The 22,500-nt window shown below is 45.6% G+C and overlaps 2 protein-coding genes across 3 annotated transcripts in view; both read left to right on the forward strand.

Annotated features, from left to right (window-relative positions):
• Positions 1–11,907, forward strand: part of lamb2l (laminin, beta 2-like) — a gene marked incomplete at both ends in the record, with an annotated part of 37,514 nt that extends 25,607 nt beyond the window's left edge. The window contains 18 exons of the mRNA XM_080854606.1: positions 590–710; positions 1,331–1,523; positions 2,240–2,383; positions 2,609–2,840; positions 3,383–3,546; positions 4,001–4,225; positions 4,611–4,825; positions 5,020–5,116; positions 5,416–5,788; positions 6,022–6,206; positions 6,719–6,966; positions 7,415–7,630; positions 8,065–8,209; positions 8,551–8,758; positions 8,965–9,106; positions 9,411–9,587; positions 9,911–10,070; positions 11,771–11,907. Of these exons, the coding sequence (XP_080710732.1) occupies positions 590–710; positions 1,331–1,523; positions 2,240–2,383; positions 2,609–2,840; positions 3,383–3,546; positions 4,001–4,225; positions 4,611–4,825; positions 5,020–5,116; positions 5,416–5,788; positions 6,022–6,206; positions 6,719–6,966; positions 7,415–7,630; positions 8,065–8,209; positions 8,551–8,758; positions 8,965–9,106; positions 9,411–9,587; positions 9,911–10,070; positions 11,771–11,907 (3,382 nt within the window). The remainder of the gene's footprint in view (positions 1–589; positions 711–1,330; positions 1,524–2,239; positions 2,384–2,608; positions 2,841–3,382; positions 3,547–4,000; positions 4,226–4,610; positions 4,826–5,019; positions 5,117–5,415; positions 5,789–6,021; positions 6,207–6,718; positions 6,967–7,414; positions 7,631–8,064; positions 8,210–8,550; positions 8,759–8,964; positions 9,107–9,410; positions 9,588–9,910; positions 10,071–11,770) is intronic.
• A 2,291-nt stretch (positions 11,908–14,198) lies between these two features.
• The window catches only part of lamb2 (laminin, beta 2 (laminin S)), a 36,292-nt gene continuing 27,990 nt past the window's right edge, over positions 14,199–22,500 (forward strand). For both annotated transcript variants that reach the window (XM_080854603.1, XM_080854604.1), the window contains exons 1-2: positions 14,199–14,332; positions 14,534–14,601. In XM_080854603.1, coding sequence (XP_080710729.1) covers positions 14,571–14,601 — 31 coding nt within the window. In that variant the 5' untranslated portion in view covers positions 14,199–14,332; positions 14,534–14,570. The remainder of the gene's footprint in view (positions 14,333–14,533; positions 14,602–22,500) is intronic.

Genomic DNA, 22,500 nt, shown 5'->3' on the forward strand with positions numbered 1-22,500 from the left:
CCTAAAGGTTAATTAGTGCTGTCAGTAATGAGAGGTTATGAGTTCTGCATTTACATATGGAGTTCTAACACCTGTCTGAAGTATCGTGGAGATGTCCTCCTTTGGAGGGGTGAATCTGACTGAGGTCTGTGGTCTTGAGTTTGTGCAGAAGCAGTTAATGAACCAGCTCAGCACATCAGGGAGGCTGGGCCTTGTGTTTGTTTGAGTGCACGTGTGACTGTGTGTGTGTGTGTGTGTGTGTGTGTGTGTGTGTGTGTGTGTGTGTGTGTGAGAGAGAGAGAGAGAGAGAGAGTTGCCTGCTTGTTGTAACTAGAACTGCATTTTTATAGCCTTTCCCCTCTGTGTGGCTCAGTTTAATTAAAGCCGTTTGATTTCCTCATGTGGATTTCAAACTTTGTTTGACATATTTTGGCCCCGGGCTTAATGACAAAAGCACAGAGAGCATAATACAATATATTTAGCATTTACTCATCCCACATCTTATCAGTAAGCTGTAAAAAAAAAAAAAAAAAAAAACAGAAGAATACCTCACTCAGTAGACATGTCTCCAGTGTTGTGATAGTTGTGTTTCCATTCCAACCACTTCCAGGCACGTCATGATGACCCGTCCCTTCTGCTTCGAGCCAGAAAACCGCTACACCATGGCCATCCGCTTCCAGCGCCACAGAGTGACCCACCACCACCTCACTGCATCCATCCTGATTGACTCGGTTAGGCCCAGTGATGGTCTCTCTCTCTTTCTCTCTCTTCCTCCCTCTCTCTCTTTCTCTCCTTTTCTCCCCCTCTCTGACACACACATACATGGTTGACATGGTTAGGCCCAGTGATGGTCTCTCTCTCTCTTCCTCCCTCTCTCTCCCTCTTTCTCTCTTTTTCTCCCCCTCTCTCTCTGACACACACACATGCATGGTTGACTTGGTTAGGCCCAGTTAACTGTGGACATATTCACCTCATTTTAAAGAATTAAAGAAAAAACGTCATAAACAGAAAAACAAAAATGAAATGCTTTTCGGTTGAGTTAAGTGTAACCCTTGTCGCTCAGCATTTCCTATGCAATATTAAAGCTTGACTGCCAGGTGTGCTGCACATGCTCAGTTCAGGTGGATCCAGGGAAGAGGTCCTGTTCAGAAGTCTGTGTCTAATAGTAGCTGTTACTGCCACCTAGTGGTGAACTAGAGCACATCCATGAAGAATGTCAAAATCTTTTTGTCCTGGTAAAAGACTGTACAGTGCAGTACAATTTCTGTTTACATCTCCACCTCCTCTCTCTCTTTCTCTCTCTCTCTCTCTCTCTCTCTCTCTCTCTCTCTCTCTCTCCACCTCCTTCCAGCTGGTCCTGATCCCCAAGTACGAGGAGCTCCCAGGATTCAGTGGGAGCGACTCGTTGGCCGAGCACCGGCGTGATGAGATGTCGCGTTACATGTGTGTGGAGTCCTTCCTGGCCACACCCATGCCCCCGCTGGCTGAGATGTGCACCAAACTCATCTGCAGCCTCTCCGCCATCATGCACAACGGCGCCCTGCGTGAGTCAACACACACACAAGCCACTTCAAAAAGACACTGCAAAGAAACATTACACACAACAAAGTATCAATTTAAAATTTTAATTTAGCATTCATACACATTAATTTACACACACACGCACACAAACACAGTTTGGTAGGGCAGACTTCAGGAGACATCTCAGAGCTCCCTTCAGACAGCTGTTTCATTCACTGCATTCAGAAAGACTTACTAAAGAGGTGGGTTTTTAAGTTGTGAGCTCCTCTCATCCATCCAGCGATGGAAGGAGTATTCAGACCCTTTACTGAAGTAAAGTACCAATACAGCAATGACAAATTACTCATTACAAGTCAGAGATCTGCATGAGAGAGCCTACATAAGTAACATACAGAAGCATTAGCAGCATAGGTATTGTATTGTATTAAAGCAAAAATACCAGTTTAGTCCCTCTGACTGATATATAATAATTACATATCACATCAATAGATCATTAACATTAGCATTAGTGTGTAAGCAACATGTTGTAACAAGTACTTAAAAATTGTGATGAATAATTGACAGTGCTTTTTTCTGGTTCTTTTCTTTGCATGTTTTTCTCTTTCCCCCTTCACACACACACACACTCTCTCTCTCTCTCTCTCTTTTCTTCCCCTTCCTCCCACACGAACGCGCTCTCTCTCTCTCTCTCTCTCTCTCTCTCTCTCTCTCTCTCTGTCTCTCCCGGTGGGCCCGTCAGCCTGTCACTGTGACCCTCAGGGTTCACTGGACAGTGAGTGTGAGCGGGTCGGAGGTCAGTGCCACTGTAAGCCCAACGTGATTGGCCGGCGCTGTGACCAGTGTGCTCCAGGGACCTATGGATTTGGACCATATGGCTGCATTGGTGAGACTGATTTGTTTGTCTCTAAATTGCTACACCAGCCATATGCAAGTTTCAAAGATCATAAACGCCATTATTAATCTTCTCTGAGCGTTGTTACATGTAACGTCAGACATATCCATACAGCTAACTCATATATTATGTATAATATATCATATGACATGATATGATGAATCAAGTTTATGTCTCACTGTATATCTCACCCACTCTCCCTGACCACCCCCCCAGCTTGTGAATGCCACCCTAGTGGCTCCCAGGGGCTCCAGTGCGACCCCCACACTGGGCAGTGCCCGTGCACACAGGGGGCGATGGGGCGGCAGTGCTCTGACTGCCAGCCCGGCCAGTGGGGCTTCCCCAGCTGCAGGCCCTGCCAGTGTAACGGACACGCAGACACGTGCGACCCCGTCACGGGCGCCTGCCACCAGTGTAGAGACTACACCCACGGATACCAGTGTGAAAGGTAAGGCAGGGTGTAGCCATAGGGCCCTATAAACTGTGTCTAATAAACTATGAACCCTTCACACTTATGAAGCTTGTCTAATAAACTATTAACCCTTCACAATTATAAACTAGTTCTAATAAACTATTAACCCTTCACACTTAAGTTTTTTTCTTTCTCAGAGCTGAAGATTATGCAAAGTAATATGATCGTGTGAATACTGATTAGTTGCCAAGGAAACTGTCTAAGAGTTACAGATGTACTGGTGTCACAGCTAGAGATTCCTGTGAAGTCTTAGAGAGTTTCACATATAGAAGCTTGTAATTATAACCTTTAAAGTGACCCTCATTAAAAAGTGTATGACCTTTAAAGTTTGAGTGCGCCAGTCGATCTCTTTGTGTTATAGAAGTTCTCTTCTCTGGGTATACTGCTTGCAGAGTTACTTGAGAGCAGCATTGACAGATTCTTTTTCTGCTGGTCGTCACAAAGTATGCACATACTGTTTGGAATGAAAGAGCTGCCACTTTCCCAGCATCCTCTCTGACTGTCCCCCCCTGCTTCAGGTGCACGAACGGTTTCTACGGCAACCCCGTGCTGGGGTCAGGAGAGCACTGTCGGCCGTGTCCATGCCCCGGCAACCCTGGCAGCGACCACTCCAACGGAGACTCCTGCTATGCCGACCATGCCTCCAACCAGATCATCTGCAACTGCTTGCAGGGCTACACGGGTAAGTGTCCGCCTGCATGAAATGAGAGTGTCAGTCTGCAAAATAAATCAACCGATCTGATTCTTATTATATGACATGCACGCAGGATAGGACGCCACATATTTCACATTTACATTCCATTTGACCATTTAGCAGAGGCATATTGTTTGCTCTGTCCATCTGAGATTTCAATACAATTTACTTGATGTTTGTAAATTCTTTATTACTCCAGTCAGGAGCATCTGAGAGTAGTTGGCATCAGACTAGTCACACACTGGAGGAAGCCTTTCAGAGTAATTTGAGGGTTAATGCAAGATTAGCCCCATATTATAATAATCAGAAAACTGAGACTGAGAGACACTGTTGGATCATCATAGCAGTCAGATCGTATGGGATTGGGACTGGGGGGCTGTTGCTTACCCTCCTCTTGATCTGATTGACATGTATGCTCTCTCTCTCTGCCACCCCCTTTCAGGCTCTCGCTGTGACCGCTGTGCCCCCGGTTACTACGGCGACCCCGAGCGCCCAGGAGGCGAGTGCCGCCTCTGTCAGTGCAGCGGCAACACCGACCCCCAGGACCCCGATGCGTGTGACCCCCGCACCGGCCAGTGCCTCAAGTGCCTGTACAACACCGACGGCTACTCCTGCTCCGAGTGCAAGCACGGTTACTACGGCAACGCCCTGGTACAGGACTGCAGGCGTGAGTAATGCCGGCACCAGCTGGCACGACTGTGTGCAGGCTGATGACACTTGTTTGTTGAGAATGGAGTGTGTCTATAGGATGACATTTGACATTAAAAACAAAGAGAGAGATGAGGGCATGACGTGTTACACCAAGGAGTAGAATGTCAACAAATATGTTACCACCAACACATACAGTACATACAAGAATTTCTTTGAATAGTATTGAGTTTAGGCTAATAGGATCAAGTTAAATGTTTTTTTTTAAATTAATAGATTGGTAATTATGGTTAAAAAGTGAAGGTCAGTAACACACGTAATATCAAACCACCTCTCCATTGCTGTGAGGGAAGTCTGCGGTTCTGTGTGAACGATTAAATATGTGTGTGTGTGGTTTGCTGCAGGCTGCACATGTGTGACCGCTGGCACGCGTCCTGAGTACTGCAGTGAGGGCCTGTGCCACTGTGACCGGCAGACAGGGGCCTGCCCGTGCCGACGCAACATCGAGGGGCACAACTGCGACCAGTGCGTCCCAAACCATTGGAACTTTGGCACGGACTTGGGCTGCGAAACCTGTGATTGCCACCCTCAGCATGCCCTGAGTCCCCACTGCAACATGGTACCGCATCAAACGCCAGCCTCTAACAACTGCCACAGACCTAGTCTGGCTGCCTTTGTTTAGGCTGTTGCTAAAACCTTTTTTTTTTTTTATTCTCTTGAACATTCTTAAGGAATGTTCTAGTATTTATGCGAGCATGGTTTGTGATGTTATCAGTTGCTTGATACTTACATTATTTGTTTATGTGTTGGCAGTTTACTGGTCAGTGCCACTGTCAGTCCGGCTTCGGAGGGAAGCAGTGCACTGAGTGTGAGCAGCTGCACTGGGGAGATCCCCGCAAGGAATGTAAAGGTAAGATCAAAGCACCTGATCAGGCATCAACAAAGCAACATCTAAATGATCGACTTTTTCTCAGAAACTCAAACATTTAAGGCAGTTAAGTAACATGACTTTCCAAACAGACCCTGTTCCTACTCTATTCAATAGTAATAACTGATAGCAGAACTTCTACTAGTCAAGCAAATCAACGTGTCTGTCTGTTTTTCTGTTTGTTAATCTCTACTGATCAAACTGATCAATCTATCTGTCCAATTCATGGTATTAACACATTTGTTCTTTCTCTCCCCCTCTCCCTCTCTTCTTTTCTCCAGAGTGTAACTGCCACCCGCTGGGCTCGGAGTCTGCTCAGTGTGACCACGTGACGGGCGCTTGTGAGTGCAGAGAGGGGGCGTCTGGGCGCCAGTGTGACGAGTGCGCCCGCGGCTACAGCGGCGAGTTCCCCAAGTGTGTGTCCTGCCACCCCTGCTTCCAGCTGTGGGACGACATTGTGTGCCAGCTACGCCGCGACCTCGACCACATCAAGAACAAGGTCGACATGATCCTGGAGACGGGCATAATGCCAGGCGTGAGTGATGCCCGTATCCAGGACCTGGAGAGGAAGCTGAATAGGGTGCGAGACCTGATCAAGGACGGGGACCACGAGCGGATTTACCTTCTCGTCGCCCAGTCCGTCGATGACCTGAGGTAACGTGTGTTCACCAGGGGGAGGGGGCGGCCGAGCGAGGAGCTTTAAATGCATCTCTCCGCTTTAGAAAAAAAACAAGAAGTGATTTTCCCTAGATGTTCATTGTACCATAAGAACAGTGAAGCGATATATTGTTAAATTATTTACTGTTTGTTATGTTTTGACAATGCCTTTTGTAGCCAGAAAATGAATACTTAACTATACTTATAATCCGATCCATTTGATGCCACAGGGCAGAGATAGCTTTGACAGACGGACGTTTGATGGCAACAACCAAGGACCTGAATCAGGTGAACGAAAAGGACAGACACTTGAGACACAACTTGACCAGCATGGAGCAGGAGCTCACAGACCTGAATGCAACCCTGGCCAGCTATCGCCAACAGGTGGAAAACTACCTCAGCGGAGGGTTCGCAGGTACAGAAAGGATCAAACCAATCCTAACCATAGCACTGTTACTATTATGAGTGAGAACGTAAGATAATTACAGGTCATGTCACAGATAGATTGCATTGTCATTCCTGATATCACGACAGTCAGTCACTCAAACAGTAATACTGAATGACGAGGCAGCAGGTAGTATCATTATTGTAGCTCATGAGCATAGAGGCAGTAAAAGCAGTAAAGTGTAGTAAATTAAAAACATAATGCCATTACGCAATGTGCATCAGCACAAAGTGAAGTCTTTTTTACATGGTATGAGCTTAATGGTCATCGGTTGGTGGACATGACACAGAACCACACACAGAGAGAAAGAGTGAAAGAGATAGAAAGAGAGAGAGAGAGACAGAGAGAGAAAGACAGAGAGCAAGAAATACAGAGAGAAAGATAGAGAGAAAGATAGAGAGAAAGAGAGAGAGAGAGATAGAAACACACAGACTTGCCATCTCCTCACACATTCATGTACACCTGGGTGTGTCTGTCCTCAGATCAGTTTGAGAAAGTGAAGCGCTACTACCAGGAGTCCCAGGAGGCCGAGCGGCAGTGCAACGCGTCCGTGTCAGGCCCCCAGAGCCCCGTTGAGGAGTCCCGCCGCACGCGCACAGAGACCGAGGACCTGCTGGACAAGAGCAGAGACCGCTTCCTGCGCACAGTCGCTGCCAACAAGAAGTCCCTGTCCGAGCTTGACACCAAAGCCCACGAGGTGGACAGGAAGGTCCACCACCTCAGTCATAAGGTGAGGTCATCAGCACAAGACACGATCAACAGTTTTCCGTGGCCGCATTGGTAGTGTAAGCAAGTAAGTTACGTTAAGGTGTCCAGGTACTGCAGCTGTGAAGAGTAATATTCACCTTTCAGTTTAGCACTGCTGGATAGTAATACGTTGTTATTGGAATTAACTCGTAGTGATGTTCAAAGAGTTCAAGGATGCAGTTCAGTGATTGTACATTTTTTATGTTGTTGGGAAGGGCAGTATGACAGAAATGTTTCTTAACCACAGGTAGTATTTCACTTGTGTTACTCTTACATGACAGGTGTAAGTCCTTTTTGCACTAGTTTAAAGAGTCAGCTGAGCTGGTTGTGACCTTGTGCTGTGGCCTTTAATGTCTCGTAGTCTGTATGTCTGACAATCTACTTTCTCTTGGGTTGATTTCCGTGGTTTTGATGACCTGTGTTCCTCTCAGGTGTGCGGTGGCCATAGCAACGCCAGTGCCAATGGGAGCTGCCCAGACAGCCCATGCGGGGGCGCTGGTTGCCGTGACGAGGAGAACCAGCGGGTGTGTGGTGGAGCAGGCTGTAACGGCACCATGAGTGCTGCCACTGGGGCGCTGTCACTGGCCAGAGACGCCAGCAGCAACCTGACCGCTATCAGTGGAGAACTGCAGAGCATGTCCAAGAAGGTTTGTGTGTGTGTGTGTGTGTGTGTGTGTGTGTGTGTGTAAGTGTGTGTGTGTGTGTGTGTGTGTGTGTGTGTGTGTGTGTTTGTGTGTGTGTGTGTGTTTGTGCCTGTGAGTGTTATTTTTGTTGTGTGATCTCTCATCCAGTAACTAAACCCTAGGTACACATTCTGTTGACACACCGTCAGTCTGAACTTTATAGCCCTTCCCTATCCTAATGTATGCATATGTATGCATGTGTGTGTGTAGTGTGTTTGTGTGTCTGTGTGTGTGTGTGAGTGCCTGTGAATGTGTTTGTGTGCGTGTGTGAGAGTGTGTGAGTGTGTGTGTGTGTGTGTGTGTGTGTGTGTGTATGTGCTTCTTTATCTATTTTAAATTTGCACCCCACGATATGTGGAAGATCAATCCCACTTATTCTTCACATACCACCCCCACAGCTTCATGATGTTCTACTGATGACCCAGGACGTGAAGACCCAAGCCATGACTACTTTAGTTAAAGCCCGGGAGAAGAAGGACACCTTTGTGAAAAACAACAATGACCTCAAAGACTTCATTCAGAAGATCAGAGACTTTTTGACCGGTAGGTCAGATCTGCACTGCTGTTGGCTGCTAATACTGTACTGTGATATACACTTAAGCCTGAGAGTGTTGGCTAAGTGAAGCCTTAGCTCCTAGTTCTGTTTCATATTTCATGTTTTTCGCCGTTGAAACAAAACTGAAGGCCATCATCTGGAGTGTATTGTTTCATTTTAATTTCATATCCACACTGTGGAGTGAAGAGTTACAACAGTAATAACGGCATCACTGTCCAAATATTGCTGTGTACTGTACAAACTAGACTCTAGGTGGTGTCGTCCTAGTCATTCTCGTTGAAGACCCCCCCCCCCCCCATCACATTGTCCTGTTTATGTGTCTGTGTAGAGGAAGGAGCTGACCCCGAGAGCATTGAGAAGGTGGCCCAGCAGGTCCTGGCTATCTCCCTGCCGGTGAACAGGACAATCATGGACAACCTGGTCGTCCAGATCAAAGACATCATTGTCAATCTGACTGACGTGGAGGCCGTGTTCAACCGCACCTCTGAGGAGCTTCAGAAGGCCAAGGACCTGCTGAACAGAGCACATGATGCCAAGTAAGAATATAGTAATATATTTGTTTTTAACTGAATGGTTTTCTATCTTTATACAAGCATAATCGCAATAAATGAACAATTAAGAAAATGAAGATCGAAATAAAATGTGTCGCTACGGTAAATCTTATTTGAGACCTTTGCAATCTGAGGTTGAAGTTGACATCGCTAAGATTGCTAATGCACCTGATGTGTGTGTGCTTCTGTAGGGGTCGGGCTGAGGGGATCAAAGATGCGGTCAATGAGACCAAAACCGCCCTGAGTGCCTCTGAGAAGGCCATAGAGAAAGCCAAGAACGCAACAGAGACGGCCATGAACAACCTCAACAGCACCAGAGAAGCCACTGCCACGGTACAGTGAATATGTCGTGGACTTTTTGTTTTCCGCGCGTTTTCATTTCTTATGTAGGTTGTTATAACTCACACCAGCATATGAACGTGCATGCGATTTGTGACCTGGCTAGTGATAGCTTTACTACTCCCTCAGTGATTTCAGAATCCCTGACCTTGGCCATAGTCAGTCAATGTAATACTCTACCTGTAATCACACCTGCTCTTGAAAGAAGAGGAAATGTCCTGTGTAGACCATCCTGTATCCCTATCTTTCTAATGAATCTCTTTCTCTTGCTCACTTCTCTGTCGCAATTTGTTATCAGGTGGAGGAGAAACTATCTGAGTTGGAGGGGAAGCAAATGGACGCCATGATGCGATTGGCCAGGCTTTCAGGGGAGATCGAGGCACTGAAGAATAAAACTGAGCTAAACAGGGAGATGGCCAATGTGGCCAAGGGCCATGCAGACAACGCCACAGAGGCAGCCGACGGACTGAATGAGGTGTGTGTGTGTGTGTGTGCGTGTTCGTGTGTGTGTGTGTGTGTGGTTGTGTATGTTTCTGTGTGAGTGTGGATGTCTCTGTTCCCATGTCCCACATCCCTACCTGTTGTGTGCATGCATCCCTACCTGCACAGTGCATGCTCTCGCGTGTACCTGAATGTGTGTGTATATATCTCAATGTGAGTGTATATGTGTGTACAGTTCAACATGTGAATCCTTGGTCTATGTCCCTGAGGTTCTACTGTTTCACCCTCAAAATAAGTTGCACATAGCTTTTCTAACCACAAATGTCCACTATCTGTCTCCTTCTTTGCCCCTCCAAGGGTCTGAGTGAGGCAGAGGAGCTCTACGACAAGCTGACCAAGAAGGTGGAGTCCCTGGGTGGCAGCGCCGCAGGCAACATCAACCAGAGGGCCCAAGACATGAAGAAAGAGGCCGAGGACCTGCTGAGGAGAGCCACTACTGGTCTGGACAAGTTAAAGAGTATGTGTCTGAGGGATTCTACATTATTAGGCCTAGGGACAAGTTAAATAGTATGTGTCTGAGTGATTCTACATTATTAGGCCTAGGGACAAGTTAAATAGTATGTGTCTGAGCGATTCTACATTATTAGGCCTAGGGACAAGTTAAAGAGTATGTGTCTGAGTGATTCTACATTATTAGGCCTAGGGACAAGTTAAAGAGTATGTGTCTGAGTGATTCTACATTATTAGGCCTAGGGACAAGTTAAAGAGTATGTGTCTGAGCGATTCTACATTATTAGGCCTAGGGACAAGTTAAAGAGTATGTGTCTGAGTGATTCTACATTATTAGGCCTAGGGACAAGTTAAAGAGTATCTGTCTGAGCGATTCTACATTATTAGGCCTAGGGACAAGTTAAAGAGTATGTGTCTGAGTGATTCTACATTATTAGGCCTAGGGACAAGTTAAAGAGTATGTGTCTGAGCGATTCTACATTATTAGGCCTAGGGACAAGTTAAAGAGTATGTGTCTGAGCGATTCTACATTATTAGGCCTAGGGACAAGTTAAAGAGTATGTGTCTGAGTGATTCTACATTATTAGGCCTAGGGACAAGTTAAAGAGTATGTGTCTGAGTGATTCTACATTATTAGGCCTAGGGACAAGTTAAAGAGTATCTGTCTGAGCGATTCTACATTATTAGGCCTAGGGACAAGTTAAAGAGTATGTGTCTGAGGGATTCTACATTATTAGGCCTAGGGACAAGTTAAATAGTATGTGTCTGAGTGATTCTACATTATTAGGCCTAGGGACAAGTTAAATAGTATGTGTCTGAGTGATTCTACATTATTAGGCCTAGGGACAAGTTAAAGAGTATGTGTCTGAGTGATTCTACATTATTAGGCCTAGGGACAAGTTAAAGAGTGTCTGTCTGAGCGATTCTACATAATTAGGCCTAGGGACAAGTTAAAGAGTATGTGTCTGAGTGATTCTACATTATTAGGCCTAGGGACAAGTTAAAGAGTATCTGTCTGAGCGATTCTACATTATTAGGCCTAGGGACAAGTTAAAGAGTATGTGTCTGAGTGATTCTACATTATTAGGCCTAGGGACAAGTTAAAGAGTATGTGTCTGAGTGATTCTACATTATTAGGCCTAGGGACAAGTTAAAGAGTATGTGTCTGAGTGATTCTACATTATTAGGCCTAGGGACAAGTTAAAGAGTATGTGTCTGAGAGATTCTACATTATTAGGCCTAGGGACAAGTTAAAGAGTATCTGTCTGAGCGATTCTACATTATTAGGCCTAGGGACAAGTTAAAGAGTATGTGTCTGAGCGATTCTACGTCATTAGGCCTAGGGACAAGTTAAAGAGTATGTGTCTGAGCGATTCTACGTCATTAGGCTTATGTCAGCGTCGCCAGTGCTCACACTTTTGGCATGGGTCCACAGTATGCTTGTAGCCACTTGCAAAGTGGCATATAGTATAATGAAGCCTACAGCTCTGAGGGGTTGGTCTCCTGAAATGAAACGCCTAAGGTGTTTTATTTTGGAGCATGCCATGCCCTACTGTACTAGTCTCTGTCAAAAAGACTTTCCTCAGTATATTCTGAAGAATGCATTTGGGTAAATCTATTCCATTTCTAAAGAATGCATTTGAGTAATTCTTTTCCATTTCTAAAGCATGCCTTTGAATAATTCCATGTTCCGTGTTCTGTGTGCAGGCCTTGAGAAGAAGTTTAAGAGGAACGAGCGGAAGATGCAGGAGCAGCGCAACGAGCTGTCGGACCTGGAGCGCAACGTGACCAAAGTGAGGGAGCACATCCGAGAGCAGGCTCAGAGATACAGCCAGTGCACTTAAACCACACACCCCAATGCTGCTACTAGCCAATCAGCACCTCAAGACACAGCAGGAGACCACACCTCTTAACGGACTAGAATGTTACCACTTAAAGCCAGTGTTGTCATACCGTTGACATAGTCAAGGGATTCTACCCTGTATTGTTATATGTACTGTAATGCCACAATGTAAGCTTCCCAAAATGATACTGACAGAATAAGTTGATTCTTAGTTTGATTTCTTAGTTTGATTTATTTTTTCTATAAATCAAAGACTTGAAATGCCAGTTTAGCCAACCACACGTCTTCACTTTTATGATACACTGGACGCTGGGTAACTGGGAATGAAAAGTTAATTAGCTGCTGATGAGTTTAGATGAAACCACAGAGAGTTGAGGGCAGGGGATAGCTAGGGAAGGGGCAGGGACGGACACCGTTATGAAATCATCAATCATAACTTCCCATGCTCATACTGATACATGTTTGTATGTTTGTCTGCTGTACATGTGACTGAAACATTAGATTGTGTATGCCAGGGTAAGACAGTCAGCCTATTTCTTCTCTCTGACCTACTCTGGATGTGTATTGTATGAGTGCAGTAATATTACAATGTGGTGTTTTTGCAAGTCTCCCAAGCAGTGATGCACACGTCACTGATATATGTATGCAGTAAATGAGATTAACCTGAGTTTTTTTCCTGTGGGGAATATATGTTTGAGGATCATAAAGGGGGGTTTAATAGTTTTCATTCATACTTTGATTATATATTTTTTTTTAAATCCCATTACATTCCCAAATGCACTTGAATAATATTTCAATTCTAAAAAAGTTTGCTCAGTACTCCTGCAGCGAATGACTATATAAATGGGTACATAGTCAACATTTGTTTTACACTGCAGACATTCTATGTTTATGTTGAGTGAAGAGAGAATCTGTGTGACACCAAAAGAAAGGCCAACACAGACACACACACCCAAACTCACACACACACACACACACAAACAAACACACACACATATTTTGGTATGAACACTTCAACACAAATAACTTCATGTACATTTCTGCTGTTTAAATGTCACTCAATGTTTATGAAAAATAAATGAATATACCTGTTGGATAACTTCTGTTGTTGGTGATTTCATATAATATATATCAAAATCATGTTTCACCACTAGAGAGTGCTACAGCTCAGTCTCCATTCATGCAGTCACTGTCGTCTCCCAAGTTCAGTCAGCCTCTTTTGGTAATCCTGTTTGCCAAGGGCTTCCCTCCCTCTCCTCTCTGGCCTGGATGAGTGCTCTTATCTGACCACAGTAACTTCAGTCAGCCATGGGTCTTAACCTTGCATTAACACGTTACACTCAAAGAGAGCTAATGGTATAGCCCCTCCCCCACCCCAATGCTGTGTTACCAGCAACTGTGCCGAATCATTGCACTGTGATAACAATAACTGCAGTTACCAGAGCACTTGATCTTGAGTGAGGTTGCCTCCATATCACTTGGTTTCTAAATCAGCTCTAAATCAGTTGAAAAGACCCAGCTCAGTTACAATGTTTCTCAGGTTCTCACAGTTTAACAAAGGGGCACTGTAAGAGGGACCGAGGGACTGAGAGTGAGCGAGAGGAGGGTGGGTTTAATAACAACAATACTTTTTCTTATAAGCTCTGTCCTCTGAATAGGTGCTGCATATTGACGTAAAATTTAAGTTAAACGACATTGGAAAGTGGACAATAGTGTAATGGTAAGAATATCCAGTCACAAAGTAGATGCTTCAACATTATCATGGCCTTAATATTCTTGTGAAAGTACTGTAAGATATAGTGGAACAGATATAATATGTGGTCTTTTGGAATGTGTGTGCGTGCGTGTGTCTGTGTGTGTGTTTGTGTGTGTGTGTGTGTGTGTGTGTTTGTGTGTGTTTGTGTGTGTTTGAGTTTACCAAGGCAGTGAAAAGAGACTATCAAGTCATGCAATGAAATGATTCCCGTTTCAGCACTTCCTCACTATAAACACTAATATTGTGGTGACCACAAAACCTGTGGTTTAATATTATACACAATATGGATTTATGTTGTACTCCAGTTGTTTGGGGGTTGCTGAAGTCATATTTTTTGTAAAATGGTTAAATAGAAAAAAATCTGTCATAGATTAGCACACATACATATTTTGGCAAACTCAACATGCAAAAATTGGAGGATGTTACTTTGGACATGATTAAGCTCCCGTACCTCTCTACATTGAAGCGTGTGGGAGCGCATGGTTGAATCCGGTTTAGTGACGCTCCGCTGTGTCTTTTCGTACACGCCCCGCACGGCAGAACTTTTGCGAGTGCAGCAGACTTCAAATAACTCTGTGAGCGTTGTCCTACTGCAAATTCATCAACACGAGACCTTAATGGCTGCATTGTGAGGATTAGAAAAGCAAAGGAAAGAGCTTAGGCGGCAGCGGTGAGTGTCGATTTTAGACAGATATAACAAATGCCTTTCGTGGTCTGACATTTCGTACACATCTTTTATAAATGTTACATTGTATTGCCAAGTAGACTTTCTCTCACTAACTCACAAACTAACTCTCACTGCAAGCTTTGTCTTAATATTATCGTGTTTTTTGTTGTTGTAATAATCAAAAACTTGGATTCCATATTTCAGAGAAGTAAAGCGTCAAAGGATTGATGATCTGATAGCCATGCGCACGCTCGTTGCTGTGTTCGTTTGTGGTAAGTCTCTCTTTCATGAACTCCGCGCTCAGCATCATAGCGGATTTTCCACAGTTTGTTTGGGTGTATTATTTTGGGATAAATAATCTCTGTTGTTCTACGATTTATTACAACGGTTGGTGGTTTACTGAACAGAACGGTTCCCTGTAATGCTAGTCACAGTATATTAAAACATTATTGGATTAATTTTATGTTATTGTCTAAAATGATGGCCCTAAATCCTTGTGTGTTTTGGGTAGTGCGGAGAAACCATCATTCCCAGTTGGGATATTCATTTTTCTTTGCGTCAGGTTACATGGAGCTTTTTAGAACTCCCCCAGCCTCTTTCTTTAAATGGCCAGTGTGTTACCCTATACTGCTGGCCCTTATATTTACAGCCACCCCGTGCCCTGCCACCCAGGGAGAGGCCACTTGGGTGGTGCTGACGGTGGGCAAAGAGCATGTACTAAAGAGAAGTGGAGAGACCTAGACTTTTATCCTCTCTTTGTCTTCTCCACAAGCTTGGCATCTTTTGTAACCTAAGAATGTTACTGACATAATGTAAAGTTTAATATGATAAAGTGCTCTGTTGATCTAGACAAACCAGTGGAAATAAATTGCAGAAAATAGTCACCATTTCTTTAAAAAAAAAACACAGGCCTTAGCATAAGTCAGTAGTTTGAGGGACACTGGTAACCCCTTACCCACTCTATAATAAAGCTGAACTCTTATCTTAGGGAAATGATACAGAGTACTGAGGGCAGGTACAAGTTTTGCTGAATATTTAACACTACAAAAATTTCAAAAGTTCACTGAGGGCCGATGGAGAATTTGCTTTTTGGCTCCAATTGTCTGTGTGGCTTTTATGTGTATGTGAGCACAAATACATAGGCACAGCTTCCTATGATATCACCATTGTGCCTTTGTGTTTATGTGTGTGTGTGTGTGTGTGTGTGTGTGTGTGTGTGTGTGTGTGTGTGTGTGTGTGTGTGTGTTGTGTGTGTGTGTATTTGAGTGTGTATCTGTGGTAATTAGGGTAAACTCTTTACTCTGTGTGGATTGTTAGGATTGTGTTGTCTCTGAGAATGGTGAGTCCACCTGTTGATAAGACAGTGTTTTCTCTTCGGTGTCTGTGACGTTTAAGTAGCCTTGCTTTACAGCCGTCCTAACAGCCCACACTTAAAGCAGCTTGGCTGTAGACACTGTCTGATTGGCCCCCCACGTGCTCCATTAGCAGGCTGCGTTCGTTCTGAAGGCCCTCGACTCTCTCGGCAAATGTATTTATTGGGGTGCTAAAAAGTGAAGATAGGGGTCAATAGGTGAAAATTAAGCGGGTGGAAGGGGGGAGGGGTGATTATGCTGCCTTCTGCTGGATGTGCTGGATGGAGAAATGAAGCTGGAAGGTGTCATCATTGAGAGAAACTGCCAGTGTCAAACAGAAGAGTACAGTGTCACTGTGACAGGCAGGCTGTGGGTGGCATTGATAAGGCACTGGGTAGGCATCACAGTGGAGACACACATCCATCACTCAGTGCTTGTGGACTTTCTTATCTGTTTGCGAAGCCACTCTAGTTGTCAAATGTGTTGGTGGAATACGGCCCCAGAGGTTATCAGTGGATTGACCACGGCCATTGAATGTACGTACATGCGTTGCGTTTGTGTCAGGGGCCAGCTCTCACTCATTGAGCCGTCACTCACCGCTTCCTTCTTTCCTGTTTCACTGGCTTTCACTTTTTCTTTTTATCCCATTCTTCCACCGCCGCCGCCAGCCGTGGGCCTTTCTTATGCCTCTCTTCTGGTAGGCTCTGGGTGGGGGTTGGGTCGGTCTCAGGGGGGATTTTCTTAGCATAAGAAGGTGTTTTTTGTGAGAGTGAGGGTGAGGGGTGAGTGTGTGTCAAGGGGGTAGGATAGTGGGGGTGGTGTGGTGTGGTTCTAGATTAGGGGATGCCATATATAGCTCTGTTCTGGGATTCTGATGGGATTGTTTGGAGCTCTGCTGCTTCACAGTAGACATCTCTCAGCTGTTTTTACTTTCTTTTATTTGCCATGTCCTTTTTATTTATGACTCGTCTTCACTCTTGTCCATTTATCACCCTCTTCTACTTTATAGTAGCCTCTTACATCGTACAACTCCATGACAACATACTCTGTTTGGAAAGTTTCCACTATCTCCTGCTTCGACACTACCCTTTCTGGACCTCTGGTGTATCTCTATAATAACCTGTGGAGCTCTGAGTTCCAGTGGCGTGCATGGATCTAAGTCTGGTAGGACGCCTCTCTGCTCAGCCATTAAAGGTGGAGCACGGAGACAAACAGGGAGCTGACAGGAGAGCGGGGAAGGGGGATGATGACCTGGTTATTTTGGAAATGTCTGGCCAGTGTCTCCCATGATGATAGTGAGCTGGGGGGTGGGGTGCTTTGGGGGTTTGGAGTCAGAATGGAGGGTTACGCCTCTATTTTTTACAAGTCACACAGTGACAGTTGCCCCAGAGGATTAAAGCAAAGGCTCTCTTCTTAGATTGTAACTTGAAGTGATGACCTCATGTACATTTTTTTTTTTGGAGCTGAAAGTGCTGCCAGCTCTCTTTAAAGTGTGTGATTGTCCTGCCGCAACAAGCAGTAGTGTGTGCTGTGCTCTCTAAAGTAATTGAAGAAAAGGACAAAACAACAGGGGGATTCAGGAAGGGGAGAGAAAAAAATGGAGAAGTGTTTTTTGTTCGTAAAGCTTCCTTTTGAAAATCCTCTGCTGGAAACAGCACCTGTGTGGAAAATGAATCCACTTGTCCACCCCCACCCTCTACTTCTCATCTCTCTAGCGCTCTGTTTACCTTTTACCTTTTTTACCACTGCCTCCCTCGTTCCCACCCCTCCATCTCCAGCCTCTGCAGTCTCTCTCTCTCTCGCTCTCTCTCTCTCTTTCCCTCTCTCTCTCCATCTCTTTCTTTCACTTTCTACCTCTGTGCTGTGGCTCACTGTGACTTTCATTGCTCCTTAAGCACCCCCCCCCCTCTCTCTTTCTCTCTCTCCCTCTCTCTCTCCTCTCTCAGATGTGCGCAGAGCTTCGGTCGCCCCCTGAAATCCCCTCCTGGGAGCTGACTGGTGGGAGGGTTTGGTGGGGAACAGGCACAGACTGGTGCCCAGGGCGCCTACCGACATCCACAGAACTTTGAGCCGAGGAAATTCCGGAACAGGGATTCTAGAACAATGGAGCGGTAGAAAAGTCAGGGGAGGGTGGAGGAGAGGTGAGGTGAAGAAGGAGGAGGAGAAGGAGGAGATGAGAGGAGAGGAGTGGGTGGAGAGAGAGAGAGAGGGAGAGAGAGTGGAGGGAAGGAACAGGTTTGTTTATAAAGGAGAGAAGCGATGAATTAGGTTTCCATCCAGGGGAGAGAGTTAGGATCTGTGTGTATGAAAAGAGAAAGGTAAAAAAAAAAAGATCAGAGAACTCCTGACACTCACTGACAGAGAGAGTCAGAAAGAGAGACAGAGAGAGAGAGAAAGAGAGAGAGGGTGAGAGAAAGAGAAAGAGCGAGAGAGAGAGAGAGAGAGTCTAAACCCACTGAGCTCATCTGGGGGAAAATGCCTTTAACCGATTATCATAACCTATGAAAATATGACAAATCACATTCTAATTACTTGTGAAAATGATATTTTTCCAGGTGTGAAAAATAGGTCCCTTACTGTAACCCAATAGCCAGAGCGAAGCGCACGAAGCCCTCTTTTGATTGCACCTTCTAATTAAGTTTGTCAAGCCTAAACGGGGCTTTTGGCCTCTGTTTGGTGTGTGTTGGCCAGTAATCACCACCGGCTGTCGGGGTTAAGCCGAGGCTGTACCTTACAGGGGTGCACTGCTGGGTCAGTGTAAATAAAAACCTCCACTACTTTACCACCACTGGCCTCTGCCGTGGGGAGCTGCACCATTCTGGGGTTTCATGAGGATTTCCTTGGGTTTTACCCACGATTCCAGTTTTTGTTGGTCTGTGTTCAGCGTTAAAATGTATCCGTTTCTCACTATTTGAGTTTTTGTTGCTCTCTCTCTCTCTCCCTCTTTCTCTCTCTCTATCTCTCTCTTGCTTTCTCTCAATACATGTGTGTCTTTCTATCTCACACACATACTCATACCTGCGTTCACTCTCTGGCACTCTATATGTTAAAAGCATATGCTCCCATCACTTTCCCAGCTGCTTATCCGGTTGTAGTCATTAACAGCAGGACTGCGTCCAGAGGTCTGACCTAATTCATATGAAAAACTAATCTGCTGTCTCATCCCACATTTTTAATGAGCTCTTTATTATGCTGCTGTGACAGCCTGGGCTCTTTAAGTCATGGGCGCCTCTTTCTCTAAAAGCCTGCCCAGAACCATAGCTCAGCCTTGTACAAAATCAGCTTACAGGCAATGTAGTATTTAATAGACAGTGATGCCCATTGCAAACACACACACACACACACACACACACACACACACACACACACACACACACACACACACACACACACACACACCCCTTCCACCTGTGCCCATGCCTGACCAGTAATAACAGAGCAGGACGAGACTGCTGTAAAAAAGCACTCAACTGTAAACATCAGGTGGGCTTTGGTGTACTGTCAAAGGTATTTAAAGCACCCGGGTTTTGTTTACTTTCTTAGACAAAGATTAAACGTCTGCTTGAGTTAGTTGAAGTCATCAAAAGGGATTCTCCTGACTAGGCTCTCAGGCTAGAGGCTCGATCTTTGAGTACTTTTGCTTTGCTTTTTTTGCTTTGTTTTGACAAGTTAATATGGAAAGTCAATACAAAACGTAGGTGTGTTAGTTTTTCTTTTGTTCCGGGAGGAAACCTGTGTTCGCTGTAACCTGTATTTTACTGATGGGGTTTGGTAAAGGGCATTGACACAGACACAGAGGGGAGGGGAGGTCATCCCCCAGTGAATGAGTTCAGAGATGGGAAGTGAGATAACGATTCTGACATGACGTCCGTTGATGTCAGCTGTTATTTTGTATTTGCGTATGCTTGTCTGTGTGTGTGATTCTGTTTTGCTCTCAGTAATCTTCCTCGGGGCTGTCATGACTCATCCTAATCTCATGAGAGACCTTCCTGAAAAGGACAGGAAGTCCTTGGATTTCTGTCCGCCATTTTCCTCAACCATGTCTGTCCAAGGCCACAACCTTCCCACTCACTCCCACAGTGCAGAGCAGAGGTTACAAGTTCAGAAGGGTTCACCCAGAGGGAGATAAACTACAGACACACACACACACACACACACACACACACACACACACACACACACACACACACACACACACTCTCTCTCTCACACACACAAACACACGCACACACACACGCACACACACACACACACACTCGCACATACACACACACACACACACACACACACACACACACACACACACACACACACACGTACATGCAGACACACACACATGTTCACACACATCCAGACACACACATACAGAGACAGACTCACATAGGCACACACACACACACACACACACACACAAACACTGACACAAAAGGTACCGTCTTTATTTCTGAATCCTCAATGGCCCTCGGGTTCTGTTTTTAAGTTCTGCATTTAAACGCCCTTCCACATGTTTCAGAGGCCTGTCCCTCCAGACCAGTTACAGGCTACATCCTACCAGCCGGCATATCTTTGTCACAGACTCTACATGGTGTTTCTTAGATTTGGACCTCCAGTCAGACTCATCTCTGGTCTGTAGGGCGCTGATTTGTGACATGCAACATTCAGAGAGAATGTAGCACAAGCTTGTGTAGCTATTTATGACGAGACATTAAAAAACATTACAGGAGATGTCAATTACAGGAGATGTCAATTAGCTTACTGTAGTACCATACCATTTTCCTTAAAGATACTTTTAACTATAATTTCAACTATTGTTGAATGTAATGCAAAAGCCTAATATTTTATTCTGCGCAGTGTGTGTGTTTCTGTGTGTGTGTGTGTGTGTGTGTGTGTGTGTGTCTGTGTCTGTGTTTATTTAGTGAGACAGGGCACAGGTTTATGCACATGGTTCTATCACTCAGGTGAAATGCCAAGGGACTGAATGATTAATGTATGTGAAGAGGTTAATGGATCAGTGTTATCATTCTGCCACATGTCAGCACTGCTCTGCAGACAGATGGAGCCAACATCTGTTTCCAATGCACATCCCAAGACACGTGCAGCCAGTGGTGCGGTTATGAGAGGGTAAAGGCTGGCTTAAGAGCAGGGTGAACCATCACGACAACAGGGAGTACAACTTGAGGGACCAGCAGACTAAAAAGATCCGATATAGCATGTGCAAAGCTGTATTTATTTGGTATTACCAATTTTTACCAGATACTTGTCACAACCAGAATACTCGCATTGTACATGACTGTCCCTTTGGAGATCTGAATACAATCAGTTTTTGCACAGCTTGGTTTTGCTTTCACTAAGTGTGGACTGTGGGCCTACTAGTGTAAGACCCAGGGAGCTGTAGAGGCTGGAAGAGGGTCTTTGGCCAGGGCTGGGGACGGGAGACTGCCTGGCTGAGTGGACAGAGAGAGGCTGGGGGGGGTGTGGGCTAGGAACAAGAACTGGAAATAGCACCAGGGTTAGAGGACTGACTAGACGGTGAGACTGCGCAGGGTTTCTCTAAATAGCACCAGTGTCAGAATGGAGGGAGGGGGGGGGGCAGAGAGTGAGAGAGAGAGAGAGAGGAAGAGAGAGGGAGGGGCTGAGAGGGACATTTACAATCATTAATGCTGCAGTTGAGGCAGAACAGCCACCACAAGTAGAGTGCAACAATATTCTCCATGTGCAACAATGTACTTGCATGTGTATGAACACCCTTTACAGTATAGTAGTGACACTCACCATGAACCAACACGGAGATTAGATGAAACAAACAGCTTAAGAGCATATCTCAGGCTGAACATGGCTGGAAGTGAAAGCCCCTCTCTCTCTGCCACAGACCCACCTGTCAGGGAATTGGTTCTACCCTACTGGGGAGTTTAAACCCCAGCTGGACCAGGTGGTTCCGCGCTGGCATGACGTATGATTTTAATGGCAGTTTAACGAGCCGGGTCGGAGGTCATCTGTGCTGGTACCAGGTCTCCACACGCAAACAGGGGTTCTGGCTTTCATCCTATCCCAGGACAGAGCACCGGCCCACCCAACACCCCCCCACATCAGGGATTCCCAATTCCCATTGACATCCTTGGAATTTGGTCTATAACGGAGGTGGGAGAGAGGAGGAGGACGAGTCTGGACGCTCTGTGGGGACGGGGGCATATAGCGCATAAGAGGAGAAACACTGTGAGAGACAGAGAGATAGAGAGAGAGAGAGAGAGAGAGAGAGAGAGAGAGAGAGAGAGAGAGAGAGAGAGAGAGAGGGAGGAAAGAGAAACATGTAATTAGCAGAAGGGCTTCAGAAAATTGACTGTTGACTTTTTGCACTGTTGTGGGAGAGTGTACGCTGCGCTAGAAAGCTCTGTGAAAAGCCTCCCTCGCATCAGTGGCCAGTCTAGGGTGACAGAGACCCTCCCTCTGAGGTCCTATCCACATTCCCCTAGTCGGCGTGCATACACCTCCAGCCCCTCCCTGCCTCGGAGTCTTTGCTCTGGTGTGCGCTTTAGAAAGCACCAGACCGTTTCTGTCACCCAGGTCTCTTGTTGTCACTCCAGACACTTTGGAATGTGCCGTGTTCGTGTCACTTTACCTAAGCCATCTGTAAACAGACCAGGGACATTTCTTTTTTTTTTACTATGATTTCTAAAGAGGTAGAGCCACCGCTCTCCAGCTCCCCCTCGCCTCCTACAGGCGCCCTGTAGCTCCAGGCCACGGCTGAAAGCTGAGAGGCAGGAACAACCTGCCTTCCTCCGTGCAAACAAAGCACAGGGTAGGGGCAGCATTCATGCCGTG

The sequence above is a fragment of the Sprattus sprattus genome (assembly GCF_963457725.1).
Source record: "Sprattus sprattus genome assembly, chromosome: 16".
In the NCBI taxonomy this organism is placed as follows: Eukaryota; Metazoa; Chordata; class Actinopteri; order Clupeiformes; family Clupeidae; genus Sprattus; species Sprattus sprattus.